Consider the following 25620-nt stretch of genomic DNA (forward strand, 5'->3'; position numbering starts at 1 on the left):
TATTAGTTATTAAATTTTTTTTGAAAATGTATGACTTTAACGGGCTTATTGCTCTCTGAACTTGTGAGCTCTCAATGTTTATTGCTTGACACTGACTTTGCTTTGAGTATGGCTTTGAATTCTTTTGGAACACAGAAATAGTGGCACTCTGAAATTAAGTTATGATTTATATGGAAGAAATATATATATCCATGTTTTCTTTGTTTCTCCATAGTATTGTTAAACTTTAAGAATTTTCCCAAATATCTGTTTTTAAGTAGTCTATCAGAAAGGGAAATATTTTATTAAAACCCATAATCCATTTGTCTGTATAAGAAGAAATTATTAGGTTTCTATAATTACTAAAACATAACAAACAAATAGATATTTGTAGGAATAGTTGTTTCTGCATGAATGTTTCCATTAGTTTTTCTTTTTTTTCCATAGAGCTAAATTTTAGTTATGTATTTAGTTTCCTTCCCTAAGAAATAATGTTCACTGTTCTATTTTAAGGGGTTGCAAAATAAACTACAGCGGCCATGCATGAAAGAAAAATGAGATCAGCAGGCTACTGTGAAGCAAGAGGGACTGGAGGAGTCTGAGACAAAATAAAATTTATGTGGCTCATTTAAGTTTCTTTAAAACATTGTGCTATCCAAACAAATAACCTTTGTCACTTTTCAGCTTCTAGTTTATATTCATTCAACAGTAACAAAATTTTAATGTATGTGGATTACTTGAAAGTAACATGTTTGTAATTATTTATGCTCATCTATCAATATATTCACTCGGAACACATGGTATTTTGAGGATTTTTTAAAAAAACAACAAATGAAGTAAAAACACTCTCACTCCATTCCAGAACCTTTTCTGAATGGCTAACCTTAGTGCCCATGGTGATAATTGAAGGGAAGTTTCAAGTGATAGACTGGGTGAAGAGTAGAGACTGTGTATCTTGACAGTTGCATCAAACTAGCTGTATCAAAGTGTGAATTAAAATCTGACATAAGATTTTGAAAAAAATTCATGTATTCTGGGTTCATTAAAATTTGGGGTTCACAAAACAAAAAGAGGACAGTATATCCTCCTTCTATTCATTGTTCTATATATTTATGTTTTACCTTTGCAGCCTGAGGAAGAACCTGATCCTGAAGAGAGGGACAACTTCCTCCAACAGCTTTATAAGTTTATGGAAGACAGAGGTATTTTCATGCTTATTATTTAAAAATAGACATTTCTAGGAATTCCCTGACAGTTCAATGTTTAGGACGTGGTGCTTTTGCTGCCATGGGCCCAAGTTCAACCCCTGATCTGGGAACTAGTGCAGCATCTTGTCCCCCCCAACCCAAAAAGTAGACTTTTTTTTTTTTTTTACTGTTTTATGTTCTATGTTTATATATCATTTTTGCTTAAAGCATGGGTATATGGATTTGTATTTCAAGCCTAAGAATCAATTATAGCTGATAATAATAATTAAGTATTGGGAATAAAGACATCTACTTTATTACTACTACTACTATTAGTACTACTAGTATCTATTTTGAGTACAAATAGATACTACAGCTACTAGTATCTATTTTGAGTACAAATGTAGAGGAAAAGTAGTTGTGATATAGTTGAATTTTATCTCCTTGAAACTTATAAAACCAGAAAATATTATAATAATAATTAATAGAAAGTGAACAATCATAATGTAAATCTACATACCCATTATTTACTAATGCTGTTTTTGTGGCAAGTCAACTAGTCTGATCCTTGGTCTCAACAAATTAAACATGGATTAGCTCCTATCTAAATAGAGTAGGATTTCTAATAAAGTTAGAAGAAATAGAGCCTTTATAAATCATAGTTCTTGACATTACATCAGTCCTTGGAACTCCTCAAATACATTGGTCCTAGACATTTTGTGGCCTTCAGAAATGACCCTTCAGATTATTACCAACAGTCTTAACATTTGTGTTAAAGCAGTAAAAATGAAACCATGGCCTAAAATGTGCCCTTTTCATTGTGTGTGTTTTTGCCCAGGCTTCTTGAAGCAGCAGCATTATTGGCTACACCTTGCAGGCCCAAGGTTTGATTCAGTTTTATCCAAATTCAGTGGCAGTTAGTGAGGTGATTTTACTAGCTCTGGAAGTATAATAAATCTAAAGATCACCACAATGCTGTATAAAGAATATAGAGAATATTTTGTGTTGTCTTACGTAATTTGAGCATCTTTAAAATATATGCCTCTGATTAATGATATTTGGGAAATTAGAAATTGATAAGCTTTGTTTTCAACTTAGTATTTTCCATTGAAATTAACATTGTATTTTGGCTCTTTGATATTAAAAAGGTACTCCAATCAACAAACCACCTGTTTTGGGCTATAAAGATCTCAATCTCTTCAAGCTCTTCAGACTGGTTTATCATCAAGGTGGATGTGACAATGTAAGTAAGACTGTCATGAAAATTAAAATTGTCTAGTGTTCCACTGTTATATGTACTTTAGGTAATAAACACATTTTCTTAATGAACATAGAATATTAGTATAAAGATTATTTCCCTTTGCAAACGTTAACAAATAAAAACTTAATTTTCCAGATTGATAGTGGTGCTGTATGGAAGCAAATTTATATGGACCTTGGCATTCCTATTTTGAATTCAGCTGCTTCCTACAATGTAAAAACTGCTTATAGAAAGTAAGTAGTATAGTTTATTCATCAAAGAATACATAATTACAAGGAATATTTTCCATTTAATTTGTTAACAGTTAAATAAGAACACATCAGTCAAAGAACATTAAAGTTAGAGAAAGTATATAAAAAGGTTTAGTTAGTGGATACTGTGATTGAAAGTTATTTCAGTGCAACAGGTTTGCTTTACTCCATTTTTCATGTTTGGATTTTGTTTTCAAAATTAGAGATACAGATAGTATCTCTAATTGTCTGAAATTACATGTTATAGAATGGTATCTTTTATAGTGAACAGCCTTCATATTAAAACTATGATAGCTGTGTTCCATTATCAAAAGCTTAGATTTTTCAAGAAAGAAATTTTATTTTCTGGTCAGTATTTCTACTATCCTACATAAAACACCAAGAAACCAGTAACAGGAAAAGTACTTTGTATTAAAAGGCTTGAGTTTTACTTTTCAAAAAATATTTGTTTAATATATAGTACTCAAGTTAAATATAATGACTAAGATTTCTTAAAATGAAATATTGTTTGTTTAGGTATCTCTATGGTTTTGAGGAGTACTGCCGTTCTGCAAATATTCAGTTCAGAACTATTCACCACCATGAACCAAAAGTAAAAGAGGAAAAAAAAGACTTAGAAGAATCCATGGAAGAGTCTCCAAAAATAGATCAAGAAATGCCTTTAGTAGAAGTGAAGAGTGAACCTGAGGAAAATATTGATTCAAACAGTGAAAGTGAAAGGGAAGAAGTAGAATTAAAATCTCCAAGGGTGAGTACTTAATACTAATTTTATCTAGTTTATTTTAAGCGTTATTTTAGTCTTTTTAATATGGGCCGTTTCAGATATATACAAAAATACTCCTATGAACCTAGTTTATTTTATAGTATTTAGTTATGCTTCATCCAGGCTAGCCTCACTCCCTTTCTCTAAATATATCACATATTATTTCTTCTACCTTAAAAACCATTCCTTCTCTTGTTCTCTGCTTATATCTGTTCAAGCCATTCTCAAGTGAGGTCAGTCTCAAATACTCACTTCCTTCTACTCTTTTACTAACGTGTTACCTCACTGAAGCAAATCCTGGTCAAGCATGTCTGCTCAGTCACTAAGTTGTGTCCAACTCTTTGTGATCTCATGGACTGTAGGTCTGCCAGGCTCATCTGTCCATGGGATTCTCCAGGCAAGAATACTGGAGTGGGTTGCCATGCCCTCCTCCAGGGTATCTTCCCAACCCAGGGATCAAACCAGCATCTCCTCCTTTTGACAGGTGTATTCTTTTACCACTGAGCCACCTGGGAAGCCCCTATCCTGTTCAATCCCTCTAATGTTGCTCTATTTGTAATTTACTTATTTATTCTTTATTTTACTGCACTCTGGACTAGAATCGCACTCCACAACAGCAGGGATTAGTGTTATTCCATTCATTGAGAGATCCCAGGCATCTAGAATAGTGCCTTGCACATATTAAGGACTTACCAAATTGTTGAGTGAATGAATCTCCTGTTTATAATACCTGTGTCCTCAGCCAGGTGGAATCTTTGCTTTCTCTTTACTCCACAACACACAGTACAGCTCTTGTGGCAATTTTTCATGCCCTGCCTTCTTTCCTAGTCACATGCATCCTGGTTTTATCTTCTAACTCTGCTCTTCCTCTCCATTAATACATAACTCAAGTCAGGAATTGTCACCCACTGTTTTGATCATTGTCTGATGATATCTACACAGTAGGAGTTATCAAATTTTAGAAGCAGAAAAAAAAAATTTACCACATTGTCAAAGTTCAGTTATTTGTAATAATACATCTTATTTTTCAGTGAAATTGTATTTAATAAAAGACAGGGTGAAGTCATCTCTTTTATTTGCTCAGAAACCATTTTTTAAAACTGTCCATTTTACTTAGTAAATGGCACTTCCTAGTGAATTTCATGAAACCTCCAGAGTGCTTTGTTTCTTTTCTTAATTTTTAAAAATTATGGTAAACATGACATTTGTCATCTTAACCATCTTTACATGCACAGTTCAGTGGCATTAAATACATTCATATTGTTTTATAACCATCACCATCATCTATCTCCAGCACTTTTTTCATCTTGGAAAACTGAAACTCTGCCTGTTGAACAGTAACTGCTCATTCTTCTCTTCCCCAGCCTCTGGCAACCACCACTCTACTTTATGTCACTATGAATTTGACTACTCTGGGTATCTCATATAAGTGGAATTAGATAGTCCTTTTCTGACTGGTTTATTTCATTCAGCAGAAGGTCTTCAAGGTTCATCCATGTATGGATTAGAATTTCTTTCCTTTTTAAGACTGAATAATACCCCATTGTATGTATTGTGGACATACTTGCTTGTCATTACATAAAGAGCTTCCTCATCTTATGTAAAACATCTGCAGAGTATTGCATAGTATGGATGTACCATAAATTTACCTTCCTCAAGATTTTCTCCAATTTTTTATGATTACAGAAAGTACTGCAGTAAATATACTTGTAAAAATGTCCTCCAAATTTATTTAAATATAGAGACTTGTAAAAATGTCCTCCTTATTTATCTGAATACAGACTTCTAAAAATGAGATTTCTGGGACAAAGGTACAAGTTATACAAATTTAAAATTTTATGGATAACAGATGCTTTCTTTCATTTACCTACAAATTCTTAAAGAGTACCTGCCCATGTGTCAGGCACTGTTTAGATCTGAGGTTACAGAAGTGAGTAAGACAAAGACCCTGCCCTCACGGAACTTAAATTTAAGTTCTTTTTATTTTTTCCCTACTGTTGATGTTTAAATAGTACATAGTCAGGAACTAGGCAAAACATTTGTTATACTGAGATAATAATTGTAAAGTATTCTAGTGCTCCCAAAGTTGTTGGCTCTGTTTTTTCCTTTAATCCTCACTTTATTTCAGGTAGGGGGGAATTCTGCCAGTGAGCAGAAGTTGACTGGAAGGAGAATTTAGGAGATAATGAAATGGCTCAACAGTTTCCTGGTCAGTTGAGCATGCAACAAGAGACTGGATAACAGCTGCTTAGGTTGTAACAAGTTACTGCTGGCCTAGTGAGCTCTCCAGATTCAAAGAAATCAGCTCACTTTTTGGCCATTAATACAGTCCAGTTCTTTTAAAATGTAATAAAATGTAATCACATTGAAATACAGTGATAATGTAAATTTTATCTTAGTAAACAATAGAGTTAGAGATGAAAGAACTTTCAAAAACTTAAGGGACTGATTTATTTTTCTTATTATTAACTTACATCGTTGACACATAGATAATTCTTTAAATACTTTTATTGTAGTCAAGAAATACTAAAATGAGATAAAATAAGATAGTGAACACAGAAAATTTTTATTTTTTATGTAGTATGTAGCCAGGGATTATAATAGATTTGGACATAAGTAATTGACATGGGTTGATTTTTTACTTTTGAGAGGAAGCAAAAAGTACATAGGAGTTGACGGGTTATCAGTATCATGTCTCAAGCTAGGAAAAAAGACTAGTCATTGCCATGATGGTTTAAGAAAAAGATAACATTTTTCTATGTTTTTTTTTTCCCTTTGTAGTGATAGTTACTTTAAAGCTTTTATCCTCTCTACTAGGGACGAAGGAGAATTGCTCGAGATGCAAATTCTATTAAAAAGGAAATTGAAGAAGAAAAAACAGAAGACAAATTAAGAGATAATGATACAGAAGATAAGGATGTTGATGATGACTATGAAACTGCAGAGAAGAAGGAAAATGAACTACTACTGGGGAGAAAAAATACACCAAAGCAAAAGGAGAAGAAAATTAGAAAGCAGGAGGATTCTGACAAAGACTCAGAGGAAGAGGAAGAGAAAAGCCAAGAGAGGTACATTATCTTACGTTTGTTCTCCAGAAACACCTGTCTGGGGTACAGCAGTGCTCTGTTCCTGCTTAGAGGTTCAGGTTTGAGGGAATGTTTTCTTATTGGGACTTCCATTCCTCTTGTCTGATGAAGGTGAGACACATTGTGAAGATGATGTGTATCGCCTTTCGGAATTGGAGAATATACTGGTCGCACCATTTTAATAGCACTTGTGCCCTAAACAGTGGCCTCAAAGAAGGCTGCGCCACCCAGTCAAAAGAAAGGTCCTGCAGTTGACAGCAGGGAAGGGAGCTGGAGAAAAATGGAGGAAGTGGACAAGAGGAAACAGCGACAGCAAAAATTCCATTTTAAAAAAGGTACAATGTGGGAAAGCTAACAAACACATGGGTGCACAGTACTAGCAGATGTTTCTGTGTGTTAGCTTTATCTAAGACAGTTTTCTTTTCCAAGTTATTGTATTAGAATAAGTGGCATGCACCCCTGATTCTAGTTTGGAAAATTCATTCTTGCCCCACATCACATTAAATTTCGGCTTTTTAATGTTCATCCTGTTTGCTGTTGAGTGAAAACTGTTTTTTTTTCATGCATTATACACGTATGGACTGAATTGACTTAAAAATAACCAGAGATGAGGCAGTCCAGCTAGATCATGGTAATGTCCAACTATGTTTAGTGGCCATTTCTTCGTTGTCAAATGGATTTACTAATTTTTAGACACTACTAAAAAATGAATTTTAACTCAGCAACAGCATAACACACTTATTTGTGTAGAAGCTCTCCTCCACAGTTATTTTTCAGTGTTAAATTTTCTAGAAATTTGAGTTATTAGGCAAAATTGAGAAAAGTGGCCTGCTGTTTCCAACTAGATGTTTCAGATGGCTGACACCCATCTGAAAATTAACCGTTGAAAAAATAACTGCAAAATAGTAATGATTGGTGAGTGGGAGAGGTAATTTTATGATTCAGCATAAATAGGTACAGGAGCATTCACAGTCACATGTGAATTAGAATAGTGAATAAAGAAAGTTCTGTAGTGAAATACGATTAGGATTAGGGAAAGTAGGAGGAAATAATTGGAGTCGAGTATAATGATACGAGTGTAGTAATTCAAATATTTTGACAGTAAGTTTAATAAGGAAAAGGTAGACTATTTAAAAAGTAAGGCCTAACTATAGTTTGAAGATTTATTAAAAATAAGCATCAAAATGCATACGTTTCATAGTATCTATGTAATACATACCATATATATATATATGCATATATATATACATACACACCATGTGCTTTAAAAAGCGTTTATAATTGATATGTAAATGGAATATTTATTTTAGAGACGTAAAGTTTCATAGACTTGAATATGAAGGGCAGTATTTCCTTTTATTAAATAAAACTGAATATACAAACAGTCTGTATTCTCATTTAATAGCAGGAATCCTGGAAATAGACTTGTTTTTTTAATCTATAGAGACTTCTGTTTTAAGTAGTTTTTCATGGTGTTTTGAAATTACCTTATCAGAATATAATTGGACGGTGCCCTTGTAAAGAAAACATTCCCACTGCTAATGGGTTGTCAAAGTTTCTTCATGTTGGGTCCCCCAGTGGTCCCTAAAATAATGCCCTATGTTTATGACAGAACATAGTACCTCCTCTTAAGGTTTTTGAAACTATTGTGACACTAGAATGATTGTTGATGCACATCTCTTCTGAATTTTTGCTGGGCTAATAAAGAATGTTTGTTTAAAAATATTAAAAATACTTGGACCTCCCTATTTGAATCTCCTTTATATATGATTATCAAAACAAAAACTGATGGGAGATGTGTAAAAACAAATAGGAACCAGTGTAAGATATGCAAAACCTTTGTTCTTCCGGTGCTATCCCACAGGGATAACAAGTGACCTAATACCCAGATGTCTATTGTTTCTTTGTGAGGGTGTGGAAACCTTTAAAATATAAACTAGTTTAAAAGAGTTACTAAGGTAGTTAGCCCTTGTTCATTATTTTTCCCACCAAAAAAGTCTGGGTTAAGAACCACTCTGAATTGAACAAAAAGTAGTAGTCAAGTAGACTTAAGACATTTCAGTTGCAGAAAGTTAAAAGCTATCTTTAGGTAATTTTCACATATAAGGTGGCACTTGAATCCTAAAGACTTCTTCAAAGCATGTGGTTCTAATTTTGCTTTATCAAAAGTGATTTATTTGACTCCGCATCACCATTAACTGTGATGACTGACTTGCCTTTAAGAAGTATGGATTTACTTTGGGTACAGTGCACCTTTTCGTAATAAATCAGTTCCTTACTAAGTAGTCTATGAAAATCTTCTCCTTCTCCTCCTTCTTCTCCTCCTCCACTGACATGTTATGAAGGTAATAATTAGGTTGTGACTCGTCTACATGTTGGATTCTTTTAGCATATGTTATTTTGTTTTCCACTGAGTTGTCAGTAGCATTATCAGTGTTATAACTTACTGCAGGGAAGAAACGGAAAGCAAATGTGACTCTGAAGGGGAGGAAGATGAGGAAGACACAGAACCCTGCCTTACAGGCACCAAAGTGAAAGTAAAATATGGACGAGGGAAAACGCAGAAAATCTATGAAGCCAGTATTAAAAGCACTGAAATTGATGATGGAGAAGTTTTATACTTGGTACATTACTATGGATGGAATGTCAGGTAAACAAGAAATGTATTTTCTTATTTTGAAATCTTTTTTTTTTTTGGTTCAGAAAGATCACTTTTAATGTTTTGAAGAACTAAAGCAAATAGTATATATGCACTTACAAAGCATACCTTGTATTTGAATTTTCCAGGACTTCTAACATTCCTACTATTTTACTTCCCATGTCAATACTTCCAGCCAGAGATCACCAGGATCACATCTGTTCCTGAACAAGCTGGGTTTGCTGCTTATCTGCAGTGAGGGTGGACGCCCGACTTAGGGAACCACATGGTGCATCAGTTAGAGGGCGGGTCAGTGAAAGCTCAGGTACCACCTCTGGGAGGAGCAATAGCTAAGGATTCTGTGGAAACATCCTTTAGGGAGCTAGACTCATGGCTCCCAACATTGGAAGTGGTTTTGCTTGTCTACTTGTTTATTATATTTATCAGAAATCAAGCCTGTATCAAGCATTGTAATAGTTCTGAGTTGGAAAATTAATAAATAAGAATGTTAGATAAGATTTAGTTCTGAGCTTCTGTTAGGTGATTTGGGGAGGGTTTAGGAAATAGGGCTTTGCTCTAGACTGTATGCTGTCAAGTAGGGGATAATTCTGATTGGTTATCTTAATCTTACCTGTAAGAAGGGAAGACTAGACCAAGGTTAATGCTATCTTTGGACTTTCCCCAATGGCTCAGTGGGTGAAGAATCTGTCTGCAGTGCAGGAAACACAGGAGATGCAGGTTTGATCCCAGGGCCAGGAAGATCCCCTGGAGAAGGAAATGGCAACCCACTCCAGTATTCTTGCCTGGAAAATCAAGGACAGAGGAGCCTGGTGGGCTATCGTCCATGGAGGTTGCAAGACTTGGACACAATATAGCAGCTAAACCACCCCCTACCCCCTCACCACAATGCTGTCATTGGTAAAGCAGTAGCGGTCACTCAGGGTATAAAGGATGTTTGGTCATTTTTGTGGCTTGGACAATGTTCCTGTTTTTTCTTGTGTTGAGACACAACTAGGAAGTGGTCTTGTTTTTGTCTTGATCCATCATGGTCATGGAACAGACCTGTCTGATGTTGATGTTCTGTGAAATTGTTTATGTGCAACAGGAGAACAACACGCCCTGGCTGTGAGGGCCAGGACAGCTCTGTCACAACAGCAAGACCCAGTTAATAGTACCAGGCCAGTTGCTGGATGTCAGGGACTACTTTTCTACTTTTCTATCTATTCTTTAGGAAGTCTTGTCTGTTCACTGTATCTGCTGACCCTGTAGTTGCTTGGAGCCGAGATGTTCTAAAATTTCCCTACATACTCACTTCCCTCCTCTCTGAGTTGGGAAATACAAAGAATCTACTTTACAGGGATTTTGTGAGAAGTAGTGCTAATTATCTATATTAACATGAAAGTTTATATAGTTAGTGCCTGGCACTTAGTTAAGTGCTCAGCAAACGTTAACTCTTTTCTTTAGTGGGGGTCCTTCTGTCCTTTCACATCATTTTAAAAAGAGTATGGATTGAATGAATAGTGTATAAAACTTTAAAATTTCTTGCAAATCAAAACCACAATGAGGTACCATCTCACTCCGGTCAGAATGGCTGCTATCAAACAGTATACAAACAATAAATGCTGGAGAGGGTGTGGAGAAAAGGGAACCCTCTTACACTGTTGGTGGGAATGCAAACTAGTACAGCCACAGTGGAGAACAGTGTGGAGATTGCTTAAAACCTGGAAATAGAACTGCCATACGATCCAGCAATCCCACTGCCAGGCATACATACCGAGGAAACCAGAATTGAAAGAGACACATGTACCCCAGTGTTCATCACAGCACTGTTTACAATAGCTAGGACATGGAAGCAACCTAGATGTTCATTGGCAGATGAATGGATAAGGAAGCTGTGGTACATATACACAATGGAATATTACTCAGCTGTTAAAAAGAACGCATTTGAGTCAGTTCCGATGAGATGGGTGAAACTGGAGCCTATTATACAGAGTGAAGTAAGTCAGAAAGAAAAACACCAATACAGTAAATTAGCGCATATATATATGGAATTAAGAAAGATGGTAACAACGACCCTATATGCAGGACAGCAAAAAAGACACAGATGTAAAGAACAGACTTTTGGGCTCTGGGAGAAGGTGAGGAAGGGATGATTTGAGAGAATAGCATTGAAACATGTATATTGCCATATGTGACATAGATTTCCATTCCAGGTTCAATGCATGAGACAGGGCACTCAAAGCCAGTGCACTGGGACAACCCAAAGGGATGGGATGGGGAGGGAGGTGGGGGTTCGGGATGGGGGGACACATGTACACTTGTGACTGATTCATGTTGCTGTATGGCAAAAACCACCACAATATTGTAAAGTAGTTAGTCTCCAATTAAAATAATTTTAAAAGTAAAAGTTAAAAAAAACTTTAAAAATTTCTTTTTTCTCAGATCAGCTCCTGTACCCTTCACATTTCTGCCAACACTAAAAACAAACTTTCTTGTCCATCTCTCAGTAGTTTTGTATGTATTGAATTCAGGGATAAAGACCACACTTGACAACCTTAACAAACCTCCCTGCTTTGCACGTGCAGCCCAATGTAGCCTTCTTATTTCCTCAGAGTCTACTTAGTTCACAACCATCTGCTTTTACTTACCATCAGTGGGTCTGTTCTATTTTCTAGAATATCCACCTCCTGGCATCCTTCTCTTTTTATCTTTTTAATTTTTGACTGTATGACTCTTCTTAACAGTCATTTTATTATATGATCGTGTTCATTCTAACTGGTTACCTGGAATTCACATGGTTAATGGTTTTTCATTGGCCTTCCACCCTGCTAGATAGTGTAGAGTCATGGTACTGTGTCAGCTGAACTTGTGCCCTATTGGAACAGTGTCCTTCTTTTGCATGGGTTAACGGTGATTGGGTTACAAAGGGAAGGTGTGGTTTATATCACCAGGGTGCAGTTCAAAGCAAGGACTGCCTGTAGTTTTTTTCTTTTTTTTTCTTAGTTCAAATGTTCAGATTTTAGATTTTGGTCCATCTGTATAAATACCTGTAAATATACATTAAACATATAAATTATAGATAGCTCTATAAATATATACTTATATAATGTAAAAGCTGTTATTTAGTTCTAGGAGGTTTAATTTCTTATTTGCCTCTGATTAGTAACTTGGACTGGCTATATTAAAATCTAGAAGTTACGTCAGTATTATGGGAAAGGGGAAAATGAGTTTTCAGAATAAACTTAAAATACCTCTAAAAGAAATTTCAGTTTTAGAGGTGTAGAGTTCAGAATAAAATTTTATTAGAAATACTGGAGGCTAGAGAGAGTTCTGGGAGGAAAAGAGTTGAGAAGGACTTCATAAAATAATCTAGAACTCATCACACTGCAAGTTTGAATTTATCTCACTTGTTTTGCATTATTTGGTTACTAGAATGAATTCCAGTGCAGAATCAGCTTATTTAATTAAGCTCAGATGAGTGGGAGTTGTGGGAAAAAAGGCAGTTCAAACAGCCTTGAATCTATTTAGTTTACCTACCCTTCTGCTGCTAAGTCACTTCAGTCGTGTCCGACTCTGCGACCCCATAGACGGCAGTCCACCGGGCTCCGCTGTCCCTGGTATTCTCCAGGCAAGAACACTGGAGTGGGTTGCCATTTCCTTCTCCAATGCGTGAAAGTGAAAAGTGAAAGTGAAGTCGCTCAGTTGTGTCTGACACTTCGCGACCCCATGGACTGTAGCCCACCAGGCTCCCCCCTCCCTGGGACTCTCCAGGCAAGAGGACTGGAGTGGGGTGCCATCGCCTTCTCCAGCCCTGTTGGTGGCAGGTACACAAAACACCTAGTACAGCACCTGGCACACACATTACCAGCAAATTAGCACCTGCGCCCTTCACATTTCTGTCACCACTAGAACTTAACCCTCTTCGGTCTATCTCACTGTTGTTTGTACTTGGTGAATACATTTCAAATATGGTATTCTTGCGAATTTTAAAATATATTCTTTATTTTAAGGTATGATGAATGGGTAAAGGCTGACAGGATAATCTGGCCATTGGACAAAGGTGGACCAAAGAAAAAACAGAAGAAAAAAGCTAAAGTATGTATACAGGTGCTATATCCTTTAAGATAGATAACAGGAATTGTCCATGTTATATTAATACTGTGTTTTTATAAAACTTGTTTTCTCATATAATCATTTTGAGTCTTTCAAAGTAATTGTGACTTTTCCCCTTATGTCCCAGAAGCTAAAAAGTAAAAAATGTGAACACATTTCCACACTATTTCAGGAAAGGTAAAAATCAGCTTCCCTAGGGCACAAGCTTCAAATGCAAAGGCTTATGAGGTTCTCTAGAAAAGTGGTAAAGTAGGACTGAGAGTGACAAAGAAGAGGTCATGTCCCTCATCTAGAGAGGACGGAACTAACCACTCTGCTGTGGGATGCGGACTCAGGCTTGCCAGATTTTAGAATTTTTTTTTTCTCTCAAGACAACTGTATTTTTTAAGAAGTAAAATTTGATTTTTACATGCTGGAAGCTAATACTAAGTTTTAAAGCATACATTGGCTATATGCTGTATCCTCATCCGCACCCTCAATTTTCAGCCTTTGCTGTAGAGATGATGACATATCTTTCTTTTCCTCAGGAAACAGTATGAGACAAGGGGAGAGCTGAGTAGTATGTAGCTCTCTTATGTGCCGACTCTGACCTTCCCAATATAATTGCAGTGTTACCGTGTTGAAGTTGTAGAAGATCATACTCATATAAGTACAAAACATTAGAAAACTATTTAATTTTAATTTTTCCATAACTACAGATTAGGAGTTGATGTAACTAATCTTTTTGAGTTACAGTTTTTCCTTGGCAAAGTAGAGTATTTATTTTTCATAAAGGTACTATTTCTCATACATTTTATTGTTGTAACCTAGAACAAAGAAGACAGTGAAAAGGATGAAAAGAGGGATGAGGAGAGGCAGAAGTCAAAACGGGGACGACCTCCTTTAAAATCTACTCTCTCGTCTAACATGCCGTATGGTTTGTCTAAGACTGCAAACAGTGACGGAAAATCAGGTACCAGAAGTGCTCGAAGCAATATGCCAGACAGCTCACCTCTGTCAAATGGAATGGAAGGTGCTCAATTTTGAGGATCATTGATTTTTTTTAAAAAAATCAATCATATAAATAATAAAACCAGTTGTGTGAGAAATTCATAGGAAGTCATCTAGGTTTTTAATACATGATTTAAATTACAAAATTTGATTTGAACAAAATGTTTATTTTGCTGTACCCTATTTATTTAAAATTCAGTGATGTTTTACTTTAATTAGGAATACCTTTTCTTGTCAATATCAGAGGAATATTCTATTTTAATAGAGCATGGGTTGACAAGCCAGTATGCCACCCTGTCCTACAAAGCGTGCACTGGTGTCTCCTGTAATCCATTGCTGTTCATAGAACACAGAACATAGAACATAGAAAATGTTCATATAAGAATTTTCCTCCCTTGAAAAAAGCTTTTCTGAACCACAGGATTGCTGTGAATCCACCATGTGGAGCTTTTGTGCAAGTTAGAAAGGGCATCTTTCCTCCTCTTTACTGCCATCTGCTGGAAGGCTGACATAATACACAAATGCAAAATTTCCACAAATTTGAAAATGCTCTTAGAGGCATGCACATGTACAACCTACAAAATTATACATTTTCTTGCTAAACTGCTTCATAAAAGTGAAAGTAAAAAACTACCTTTTTAAAAAACATGAGACAAAATTCTAAATTCTGTATATGATAAAACCGCAAAATAAAACTACATACCTTTTCACTTAAAAAGTACATTTAAGCTTGCCTTTTTGCACTTTAGAATATGAGCACCGTGTGGGCAGAATTTTTGTATTTTACAACTTCTATATCATAACATTATTTATTATTTAAAAAATTCTCTGACTTAAGGAAAATTGTTTCTTTTGCAGAAAGGTAACTGGCCTATACTTTCCTTTCTCTTAATCAGAGGAATATTTACATTTTTGAGAATTCAAGCTTCTCATTTTTATACATCTTTTCAGAATTAAGTAGAATGTCATACTCCTTTCTAAGGACATAAAATGGGCATTCCAGATTTTAATCAGTACCCTCTCAAATCAAACCACTTCATATGTTACCTTCATATTTCAGTACTAGTCCTTTGATATTTCTAAGGGTTGCTGCTGCTGCTGCTAAGTCACTTCAGTCGTATCCGACCCTGTGCGACCCCATAGACGGCAGCCCACCAGGCTCCCCTGTCCCTGGGATTCTCCAGGCAAGAACTGTAGCCTAAATATGATACTAGTAAAAATTGGAAAAGAGCTCTTTTACAGAATTGAGACAGTAATATTTTTCTATGTAATATATTTTCACATAGAGTTTTAGTGGAAATCTCTCCCTCATTTTTGGCACAAATATATGGTTTATTTTATATGACAAATTTCTACAAGGAGGTATTCAGAAGTACATGATTAAGAGTTTTATCTTTGGCAGAATTTTTATTATAAATTACATTGGTAATTAAGTAGAAACTTGTATAATATAATATTTTCTCTTACAGACTCCTGTTCATCTGATAGTGAAACAGAAGACCTTTTAGAAAAGAATTTGATGAATGAAGAACTTTCTCCTGATATTAAAGAAGAATTAGAAAAAAATGAAAATTTAAATGATGATAAGCTAGATGAAGAAAATGCAAAGACTGCTCCACATATATTAAAAGAAAATGATAGGACTCAAATGCAACCTTTGGAAACCTTAAAGTTAGAAGTTGGAGAGAATGAACAAATAGTACAGATTTTAGGAAATAAAGTGGAGCAAGAAGAAGTTAAGAAAGAAGCAGAAAAATCTCCTAAAGGAAAGGGAAGACGAAGCAAGACAAAAGATCTTTCTTTAGAAATTATAAAAATTTCATCATTTAGCCAGGATGAAGCAGGAACTGAACCTCATATAGATGCTCAGAGTCTAGAATTTTCTTCGTTGGACAGTAAAAACTTTTCTTCTGCTACTGAAGATGAAATTGACCAATGTGCAAAAGAAAAAAAGTTGAAACGAAAGATACTGGGACAGTCATCACCAGAGAAAAGAATAAGAATTGAGAACGGAATGGAAATGACAAATAACATATCTAGCATATCTCAAGAAAGGACCAGTGATTGCACTACATCTGAGGGAATGAAAAACTTAAATTTTGAACAACACTTTGAAATAGAAAATGAAGGAATGCCATCATTAATAGCAGAGCCAAACCAATGCGTTCAAGAATTGACGAATGAAAAATTTGATGGTCCAGCAGAAGAAACTGTAAATACTCCGCTAAAGGAAGAAGAGGATGCAATGCCTCTGATTGGGCCAGAAACCTTGGTTTGCCATGAAGTAGATTTGGATGATCTGGATGAAAAGGATAAAACCAGCATTGAGGACGTAGTAGTTGAAAGCTCTGAATCTAACTCTCTTGTCTCTATTCCACCTGCCCTGCCTCCTGTAGTGCAGCATAACTTTTCAGTAGCTTCACCACTTACTCTCAGCCAAGATGAGTCTCGAAGTATAAAAAGTGAGAGTGACATAACTATTGAAGTTGACAGTATTGCTGAAGAATCTCAAGAAGGTCTCTGTGAGAGGGAATCAGCAAATGGATTTGAAGCCAGTGTTGCTTCTGGTACCTGTAGTATAATTGTTCAAGAAAGAGAGAGCAGAGAGAAGGGTAAGGCCTTCCTAGGGAGAAAATCAGTCTTTAGGTTAAAATTCAAAATTAGTATGCTAAGAGTTTTAGGAGCTTTGATCTGTTAAGTACCCTTCTTCCCTTTCTTCTTTTGTCCCTCCCTCCTTCCTTCTCTTTTTCCCTTCCTCCCCTTCTGTGTTTCTTCTCTTTTTCCTTCCTTCCTTCCCCCCCTTTCCCTCTACCCCACCCTTTTTAAAAAACATATACATGGGAGCTCATGTAGGCAGGTGAATGAACATACTTGCTCTTGATTTTTTTATTCTAATTCTCTCTTTCCACTTATTTCAGGTCAGAAAAGGCCAAGTGATGGAACTAGTGGATTATTGGCGAAAAAGCAGAAGCGAACCCCAAAGCGAACGAGTGCTGTAGCCAAAAATGAAAAGAATGGAGCAGGTTGGTGCTTTGCAACACTGGTTTTAGTATGGTGTTAGTACTTTCAGCAGTTTTTTGGCCTAATCATCTGTGTTAGCTTAAAACTAAATTTGGTTTGTTCTGTTCTGAAAAGTAGCAATTTTGCCATTAGTTTTTCATCTGAAAATTTGCTTGTCAATTTTATTTAGAGCTGAGATAGCTGTGGTTATTTTTCATGCTTATTGCATTTCTTATGTAATACAGTTTAATATTGAGAACGCAATGGCACCTCACTCCAGTCCTCTTGCCTGGAAAATCCCATGGACAGAGGAGCCTGGTAGGCTGCAGTCCATAGGGTCGCGCAGAGTCGGACACGACTGAGCGACTTCACTTTCACTTTTCACTTTCATGCACTGGAGGAGGAAATGGCAACCCACTCCAGTGTTCTTGCCTGGAGAATCCCAGGGACGGCGGAGCCTGGTGGGCTGCCATCTATGGGGTCACACAGAGTTGGACACAACTGAAGCGACTTAGCAGCAGCAGTAGCAGCTGTTTAATATTAGAGGAATAAGTTTGGAAATCTTGAAAAAAAATAAGAATAGAATAAAACACATAGAATTTGAAAAACATAAAAATGATTTTTAAATACATCTGAAAAACAGATGTATGTACAATAAAGAATAAAATTAAGTTATGGGATATAGTAGGAAAAAACATGGTTGATTTTTACAAATTATTTTTACATCCAAAACATGCCTTCATACAAGTCTGAAATGGAAATACTAGATTACAGTAGATACATATTCCAAGGAAGGAGCATATAATTTATTTAAGACAAAGGGCATTTCAAAAAAAATCCTTTGAACTATATTTCAAGTACTCAGAAACCAGATAGGGCTAATGGCTGAACAAGACAGGTATAGAATATAGAGAAAGAGTGATAGGAGATGAGACTACAAAGATAGCAGAAATTGCAGAGGGAAAATGAGTAAGTTGACAGTGGATGCATGGACAGACATTACCTTAGTCAAAATGAACACCACTGGTAATGAGATCAAGTGAAATCATGTACCACCTGACAGGATACACCATGAAGAATGTAGTGCACATCTGTAATATTCCTGTCAAAGATGTATAACCTGACTGTAATCATGAGGACCCAGTAACAGATTCAAACTGAAGGATACTCTGTAGAATAATTGGCCTATAATATTAAAAATTGTCAAGGTCATGAAAGTCAAAGAGGAACCATTCCAGACTGAAGGAGATTTATGTGACAACTAAATGAGGTATATAATTCTCACCTGGTTACTATTGGTATAAAGAACATTATTAGGTCAAACTAGAGATACTTGTCGGAGAAGGCAGTGGCACCCCACTCCAGTACTCTTGCCTGGAAACTCCCAAGGATGGAGGAGCCTGGTAGGCTGTAGTCCATAGGGTCGCGAAGAGTCGGACACGACCGAGCGACTTCACTTTCACTTTTCATTTTCATGCATTGGAGAAGAAAATGGCAACCCACTCCAGTGTTCTTGTCTGGAGAATCCCAGGGACGAGGGAGCCTGGTGGGCTGCCGCCTGTGGGGTCGCACAGAGTCGGGCATGACTTAAGCGACTTAGCAGAAGCAGCAGCAGCAGAGATAACTTGAGTGGAGTCTGAGGATTCGACAACAGTAATATATCTGGTTGTTCAGGAGCGTAGTGGATTTAGAAACACATCCACAAATGTGTTGATATGCTTCTCTTCAAGAAGTCAAGCCCAGTTCCTTCCTCTTGAGTATGGGCTGTATTTAGTCACTTTCTTTTAACTAGTAAAATAGAGTGGACGTGTTGGAGTATGACTTGAAGGTCATAAAAGGCACAACAGATTCCTCTCTACTTTCCTCTGGATCAGTTGCTCTGGGGAAAATTAGCTGCCATGCTGGGAGGACAGTCAAACAGCGTATGGAGAGGCCCACATGGTAAGGAACCAAGCATATCCTTCCTACAGCCAGCAAGAACTGAGGGTTCCTGATGCTCACTAACAGCCATGTGAGTGAGCCATCCTGGAGCATATCATTCAGCTCCAGTCAGGTCTTCAGAGACCAGAGCCTAGGCTAAAAGCTTGGCTGCAACCCCACAAGATTCCCTGAGCCGGGCCACAGAGCCAAGATGCTCCCAGATTCCGACCCTCAGAAACCATGTGAGATACTAAACATTTGTAGTTTTAAACTGCCAAGTTTTGGCTAATTTGTAAATAACTAAAACAAGGAGAAAGTTCTCATTTGTAAGACATAAACACTATAAGGTACTCAAATATGGCAGGGCAGGTTATCCTCAAATGGCAGAAAAACATTTTTTAGTAACCATTCTTCATCTTTTTTGTAAGTTTGAAAATTGTCTCAAAAAGTTAAAAAAGGGAAAAAGAAAGGAGATGATCAGTTTTTCTTTTTGAAAGGAATCTTTGGCTTAACTGAGGCAGTGAAAGAAGGAATGAATGAAGAGAATTAGGACATAAAATCACTGTGTGTGTGTGTGCTAAGTTGCTTCAGTCGTGTCCAACTCTTTGTGACCCTGTGGGCTGTAGCCTGCCAAGCTCCTCTGTCCGTGGGATTCTCCAGGCAAGAATACTGGAATGGGTTGCCATTTCCTCCTCAGGGGATCTTCCCAACACAGGGATTGAGCCTGTGTCTCTTATGTCTCTTGCATTGGTAGGCAGGTTCTTTACCACTAGTGCCACCTGGGAATCCCAAGAATACTGGAGTGTGTAGCCATTTCTTTCTCCAGGGGATCTTCCTGACACAAGATCGAACCCAGGTCTCCATTGTGGGCAGATTCTTTACCATTTAAGCCACCAGGGAAGCCCAAAAAATCACTAGGACTCAATTATTAGTAGTAAGATATGAGGAAACTGGTTAACTGACATACGGCATACAGGAGTAGCAGCAGATTGTTGGAAGAGTAATTTAGGGAATATTGTATTAGAGGTACCAAGTATTAGGGAAATAAGGCTCTGGAGCTTCAAAAAGAGTCTGGTTTTAGAAGATAGTTGTTGAAGGATTACAAGATGATAAGGCTGCTATGTGAGAGTTGTAAAATGAGAAGAAAAAGGACCAGGAGTGGAATTATGTGGCATATCCCTTTAAATGGGCCAGGAAGAGGAGAATAGAAGCACATTAGAGATAAAATCAGTAAACAGTTATTAGTTTGAATAGGAAAGATGGTTCAAATGCAATAGAATATTCATGTGGGATTAAAATGTATTCATTGAAGTTGGTGAATAGTGAGTGTTGGGGCCCTAATAAGAGCATGGGAAGGAGATGGATTAGAAGGTGTGGAAATCAGGATAACAAAGAATTTCTCCTTCATGAAATTTGACCCTAAAGAGAAGGAAAGAGGTACCAGCCAAAGGTGGAGGTTTTCCTCTCCTTCCCTCCTTCTCTCTCTGCTGCTGCTGCTAAGTCAGTTTAATCGTGTCCACTCTGTGCGACCCCACAGACGGTAGCCCACCAGGCTCCCCTGTCCTTGGGATTCTCTAAGCAAGAACACTGGAGTGGGTTGCCATTTCCTTCTCCAATGCATGAAAGTGAAAGTGAAGTCGCTCACTTGTGACCGACTCTTTGTGACCCCATGGACTGCAGCCTACCAGGCTCCTCTGTCCATGGAATTTTCCAGGCAAGAGTACTGGAGTGGGGTGCCATTGCATTCTCCGCCTTCTCTCTCTAAGGGGTTGGAAAGCTTTAAGCATGTTTGTAGACTCTGAAAAAAGAAGAAAAGATAAAATGACATTGGGGTATTTCAGAGGAGCTGAGAATAAATGGTTTCAAGAGTATAGCTGAAGATATTATAGTAGTTTGCCCAGAATTAACAGTCTCCTCTTGAGGCTGAAAAAGGGCCAAACGGACAGATACAGTAGGGAAGGGGCTGGGAAATTTGGTGTGGAACCCACAACTCTGCCTTTTTAGTAGAAGGCAAAGTTGGATTTTGAGAGTAAATATGGTGGAAGTAGGGTGTAGACTTTGAAATAAAGCAGCAAAGTTGAGAGAAAATTCTAATTTGTTATTAAATGAAAACCAAAAGCATCTCTCTCAGTGCAGATTTGGTCAGGAGGGATGTAGACTTGCAACCAAATATCTGCTCACATTTTATTATATACATGTTAACAGCTGGGTGTTTATTTTGCGCTTCTTCATATATAGTTTGGGTTGGTCCCCTTTTGGGTTGTTTTTATGTTTTGTTTTAAACATATATAGGGCAATACTATGCTTTTTTTTTTTTTTAACTTTATCATTTCATAATCTATTTTGGATATTTGGCCATTTTTGTTCTAAAAAGAGATGGGAATACCAGACTACCGTACCTGCCTCCTGAGAAACCTGTATGCAGGTCAAGAAGCAACAGTTAGAACTGGACATGGAACAACAGACTGGTTCCAAATTGGAAAAGGAGTACATCAAGGCTGTATACTGTCACCCTGCTTATTTAACTTATATGCAGGGTACATCATGTGAAATGCTGGGCTGGATGAAGCACAAGCTGGATCAAGGTTGCTGGGAGAAATACCAAAAACCTCAGATATGCAGAGAATACCACTCTAATGGCAGAAAGCAAAGAGGAACTAAAGAGCCTCTTGATGAAGGTGAAAGAGGAAAGTGAAAAAGCTGCTTTAAAACTCACTATTCATAAAACTAAGATCTTGCCATCTGGTCGTATCATTTCATGGCAAATAGATGGGGAAAATGTGGAAACAGTGACAGATTTTATTTTCCCGAGCTCTAAAATCACTGCAGATGGTGACTGCAGCCGTGAAATTAAAAGACGCTTGCTCCTTGGAAGAAAAACTATGACCAACCTAGAAAGCATATTAAAAAGCAGAGACATCACTTTGCTGATAAAGGTCCGTCTAGTCAAAGCTATAATTTTTCCAGTAGTCATGTATGAATGTGAGAATTGAACCATAAAGAAGGCAGAGTGTGGAAGAATTGATGCTTTTGAACTGTGGTGTGGAGAAGACTGTTGAGAGTCCCCTGGACAGCAAGGAGATAAAACCAGTCAGTCCTAAAGGAAATCAACCCTGAATATTCATTGAAAAGACTGCTGCTGAAGCTCCAATACTTTAGCCACTTGATGTGAAGAGCTGAATCACTGGAAAAGACCCTGATGCTGGGGAAGATTGAAGCCAAAAAGAGAAGGGAGTGACAGAGGATGAGATGGTTGGATGGTATCACTGACTCAATGGGCATGAGTTTGAACAAGCTCCAGGAGATGGTGAAGGACAGGAAAGCCTGGCATGCTGCAGTTCATGGGGTTGCAAATAGTCAGAGACGACTTAGCGCCTGAACAATAATAATATATAATTCTTAGCCATTTCCCTTTTGGTGGGTATTTAGGTTATTTTCATCTTTTTATTGTTATAAATCTTAGCACTTTTGTTCATTTGTTTAGGATACCAAAAAGTGTAATTGCTGGGTCTGTTGCATTTAAAAAATTTTTATCATTTATAATCTGAGTTAACTTTTTCTTCTTCTAGGACAAAGCAGTGATAGTGAAGATCTTCCTGTCCTAGACAATTCAAGTAAATGTACCCCAGTAAAGCATCTTAGTGTATCCAAGCCACAGAAGCTTGCACGATCCCCTGCAAGGATATCCCCTCACATCAAAGATGGAGAAAAAGATAAACAGAAAGAAAAACATCCGAATTCATCCCCTCGGACATATAAGTGGAGCTTTCAACTCAGTAAGATGCTTATAGAAAACTTGAATGTATATCACAAAGTGGTATATATTTTAAAATGTCAAAACAAGGAATAATAATTAGCAAATTCATTTATTTAGGTATCCTAAATATTGCCTTATCAATAATCACTACTTACTATCATAAGAATATTATCATAAGAATATGAAAGAATCTGTGTCTTATATATTAACTTAATAAATACTGACTGGAGAAAGCTCTCCAGTTATGAAATGAGACATGTATGATTTATACAGCTTGATGAAACTTAAACATACTTTCTTGTACTGACAACTGGAAATAACTAAAACATCAATACAAAGACACTATATGGGTGAACAGCTACAATTATAAATCAGAGATGCTGTATGTTGGGTGTTTTCTTGTGCTTCTCTGATTGTTTCAGTGATATATCATTAAGTAATATATGTTCAGTTAAGAAAATTTGGGATGTATATAGAAATCTTATTCATGAATTTAATGTCTTCTCTTTTTATAGAACCTTATTTAGTGTACTATTAGGTTTTAATAAATAAAGCTTTTGTTGATTTATGAGTCAGTTTTGAAAAAACTGCCATCTTTTTTTTCTTGTAGAATTATTTTAAAATCCAAAGTAACTGTTTTTTTGCCTTTTAGATGAATTAGATAATATGAACAGTACAGAGAGAATCTCTTTTCTCCAAGAAAAACTACAGGAAATCAGAAAATATTACATGTCTTTGAAGTCTGAAGTTGCAACCATAGACAGGAGGCGAAAAAGATTAAAAAAGAAAGACAGAGAAGGTAATTTGATTATAACTTTTCTTCCCTCTATTTTTCAAATATATACCATATCACTTTAGAAGATTTAGGTTTGTCACTTTTTGAATATAGTATATAAATTATTTTTAGATTCCTAGGTTTTCTTCTTTGTTGCTGTTGTTGAAATGAGTCAACAACTGAATTAGTCAGAATGAGACTTTTGCTTTTGGGTTTTTAATGTTTTTTAAAAAATTATTTATTTTTTGCTGTGCTGGGTCGTCTTTTCTTTGTGTGTGCTTTCTCTGATTTCCACGAGTGGGGGCTACTCTTCATTGCGATGTGCAGGCTTCTTGGTCTGGTGGCTTTTCTTGTTGTGGAGCACAGGCTCTAGGGCACAGGGGCTTCCGTGGTTGCAGCTCACGGCCTCAGTAGTTGTGGTGCGTGGGCTTCGCTGCTCTGTGGCATGTGGAGTCCTCCCAGACCAGGGTTGAACCCAGCCTGTGTCCCCCTTCATTGGCAGGTGGACTCCAGTCCACTGCTCCACCAGGGAAGTCCAGAATGAGACTTTTGAAAGGGACTGTGAGCTGTTTTACAAAATGTGTGATTTTACTAAATGTGGTGGGTTCTCAAGAAGAGCCTACTCCCTCTGAATATCTCTCACTGTTCAACAGACATTTTATTGATTGCCTATTAACAGGCATTATATATTATAGGGTTCATCAAAATGAAGAGGCATATGGCTTCTTCTCTAGGAGATTGTCTTGTTGGGATAGTAAGTCATTTCCTAAGTAACTACTGCATAAGATACTTCAGCTCTACAACATTAATGCACATATACCATATGCCAGGCCTTCTTTCAGGTGGTGAAAGTACAGAGATGAATGAGATACAGACCTCGGTCTCAAAGTCTTATTGTCCAGTGGAACTGTGTGTTGAGAGTCTTAAGAGTGATACACAAGTATAGGTGGAAGGAGAGATGACTTTGATATAATCATAAAGACAGTAGCATCTAAGCTAAGCCTTAAAAATGTATAGGATTGACTTCAGTTAAACATTGTCATGCTCATGTCTGCCCAAGCCCAGGCCTCACTAAAATAATATAAAGAAAATTAAAAGCCCTATACACACAAGGACAAGAGAATGGGACAGCAGATTGACTGTGGCCAATAAGAAATGTCAGCAGTATGTCAGCATGTGAGAGAATGCTAAAAACCTAAGCTTGTTTATCCTTGTAGTGGGGCAAAACAAGGAGAAGCTAATTCATACTACATCACCTCCCAGAAAAGCTCTGAAGGCAATGTGAAGTGTGAGGCTGAAAAATGGAGACTGGTTGAAATGGAAGGAGAAATTGGATCCTTTCATCCCACTCTGTGAAGCAAAGTACCTTTTCCCCTAGCTTTAGCCAAAAAAAAAAAAAAAAAACCCAGGAGGTTTAGTTATTGGAGGCTGGAAGGGATCAACAGGCTTATAGACAGACTCAGGAAACCAACCATAGCTGAAGGTGAGGGTTAAGTGGTATTAAGTGGTGAACCAAAAAGAGGGAGCTTGAGTGAAAGTTGCCAGTAATGAATGATGAGACTCCTATTCCTTTTCCAAACAAAGATCTCATCTTCTTAGCTCTCTGAAAGCTGGTAACTAAGCTTATGATCATTCCTGGAAGGAGACTGAAAGATTCCTCTAAAGAAACTGGTCAGTCCAAAAGAAATGATCTAACAGAGATACCAGCATTTGGAGGTTCCTGAACCAAAAACCAAGTTCCTTGCCAATCACTACATGTGCAGTGCCCAACATTTAAAAGCCTGACATCCTCATGTACAGCTACCGATTAGCTTAATGCTCCTTCACTTATATATGGAAGTGAAGACCAGCTGTTTGAGGAAAGCCCCTACATAAAGACAGAAACCAAAATAGAAAATGA

At 37.0% G+C, this 25620-nt stretch overlaps 1 protein-coding gene across 4 annotated transcripts in view; it reads left to right on the forward strand.

Annotated features, from left to right (window-relative positions):
* ARID4A (AT-rich interaction domain 4A) overlaps positions 1-25620 on the forward strand; it is a 60078-nt gene that overhangs the window by 30238 nt on the left and 4220 nt on the right. For 3 of the 4 annotated variants that reach the window (XM_081509653.1, XM_081509654.1, XM_081509656.1), the window contains 12 exons: positions 1109-1181; positions 2315-2409; positions 2563-2660; positions 3195-3426; positions 6259-6509; positions 8980-9177; positions 13176-13260; positions 14089-14290; positions 15738-16880; positions 17187-17291; positions 22758-22964; positions 23598-23744. In XM_081509653.1, coding sequence (XP_081365779.1) covers positions 1109-1181; positions 2315-2409; positions 2563-2660; positions 3195-3426; positions 6259-6509; positions 8980-9177; positions 13176-13260; positions 14089-14290; positions 15738-16880; positions 17187-17291; positions 22758-22964; positions 23598-23744 — 2836 coding nt within the window. The remainder of the gene's footprint in view (positions 1-1108; positions 1182-2314; positions 2410-2562; positions 2661-3194; positions 3427-6258; positions 6510-8979; positions 9178-13175; positions 13261-14088; positions 14291-15737; positions 16881-17186; positions 17292-22757; positions 22965-23597; positions 23745-25620) is intronic. The other variant, XM_081509655.1, reaches the window with a different exon arrangement.

The sequence above is a fragment of the Giraffa tippelskirchi genome, chromosome 7, assembly GCF_054371585.1.
Source record: "Giraffa tippelskirchi isolate mGirTip1 chromosome 7, T2T-mGirTip1v1.2.pri, whole genome shotgun sequence".
In the NCBI taxonomy this organism is placed as follows: domain Eukaryota; kingdom Metazoa; phylum Chordata; class Mammalia; order Artiodactyla; family Giraffidae; genus Giraffa; species Giraffa tippelskirchi.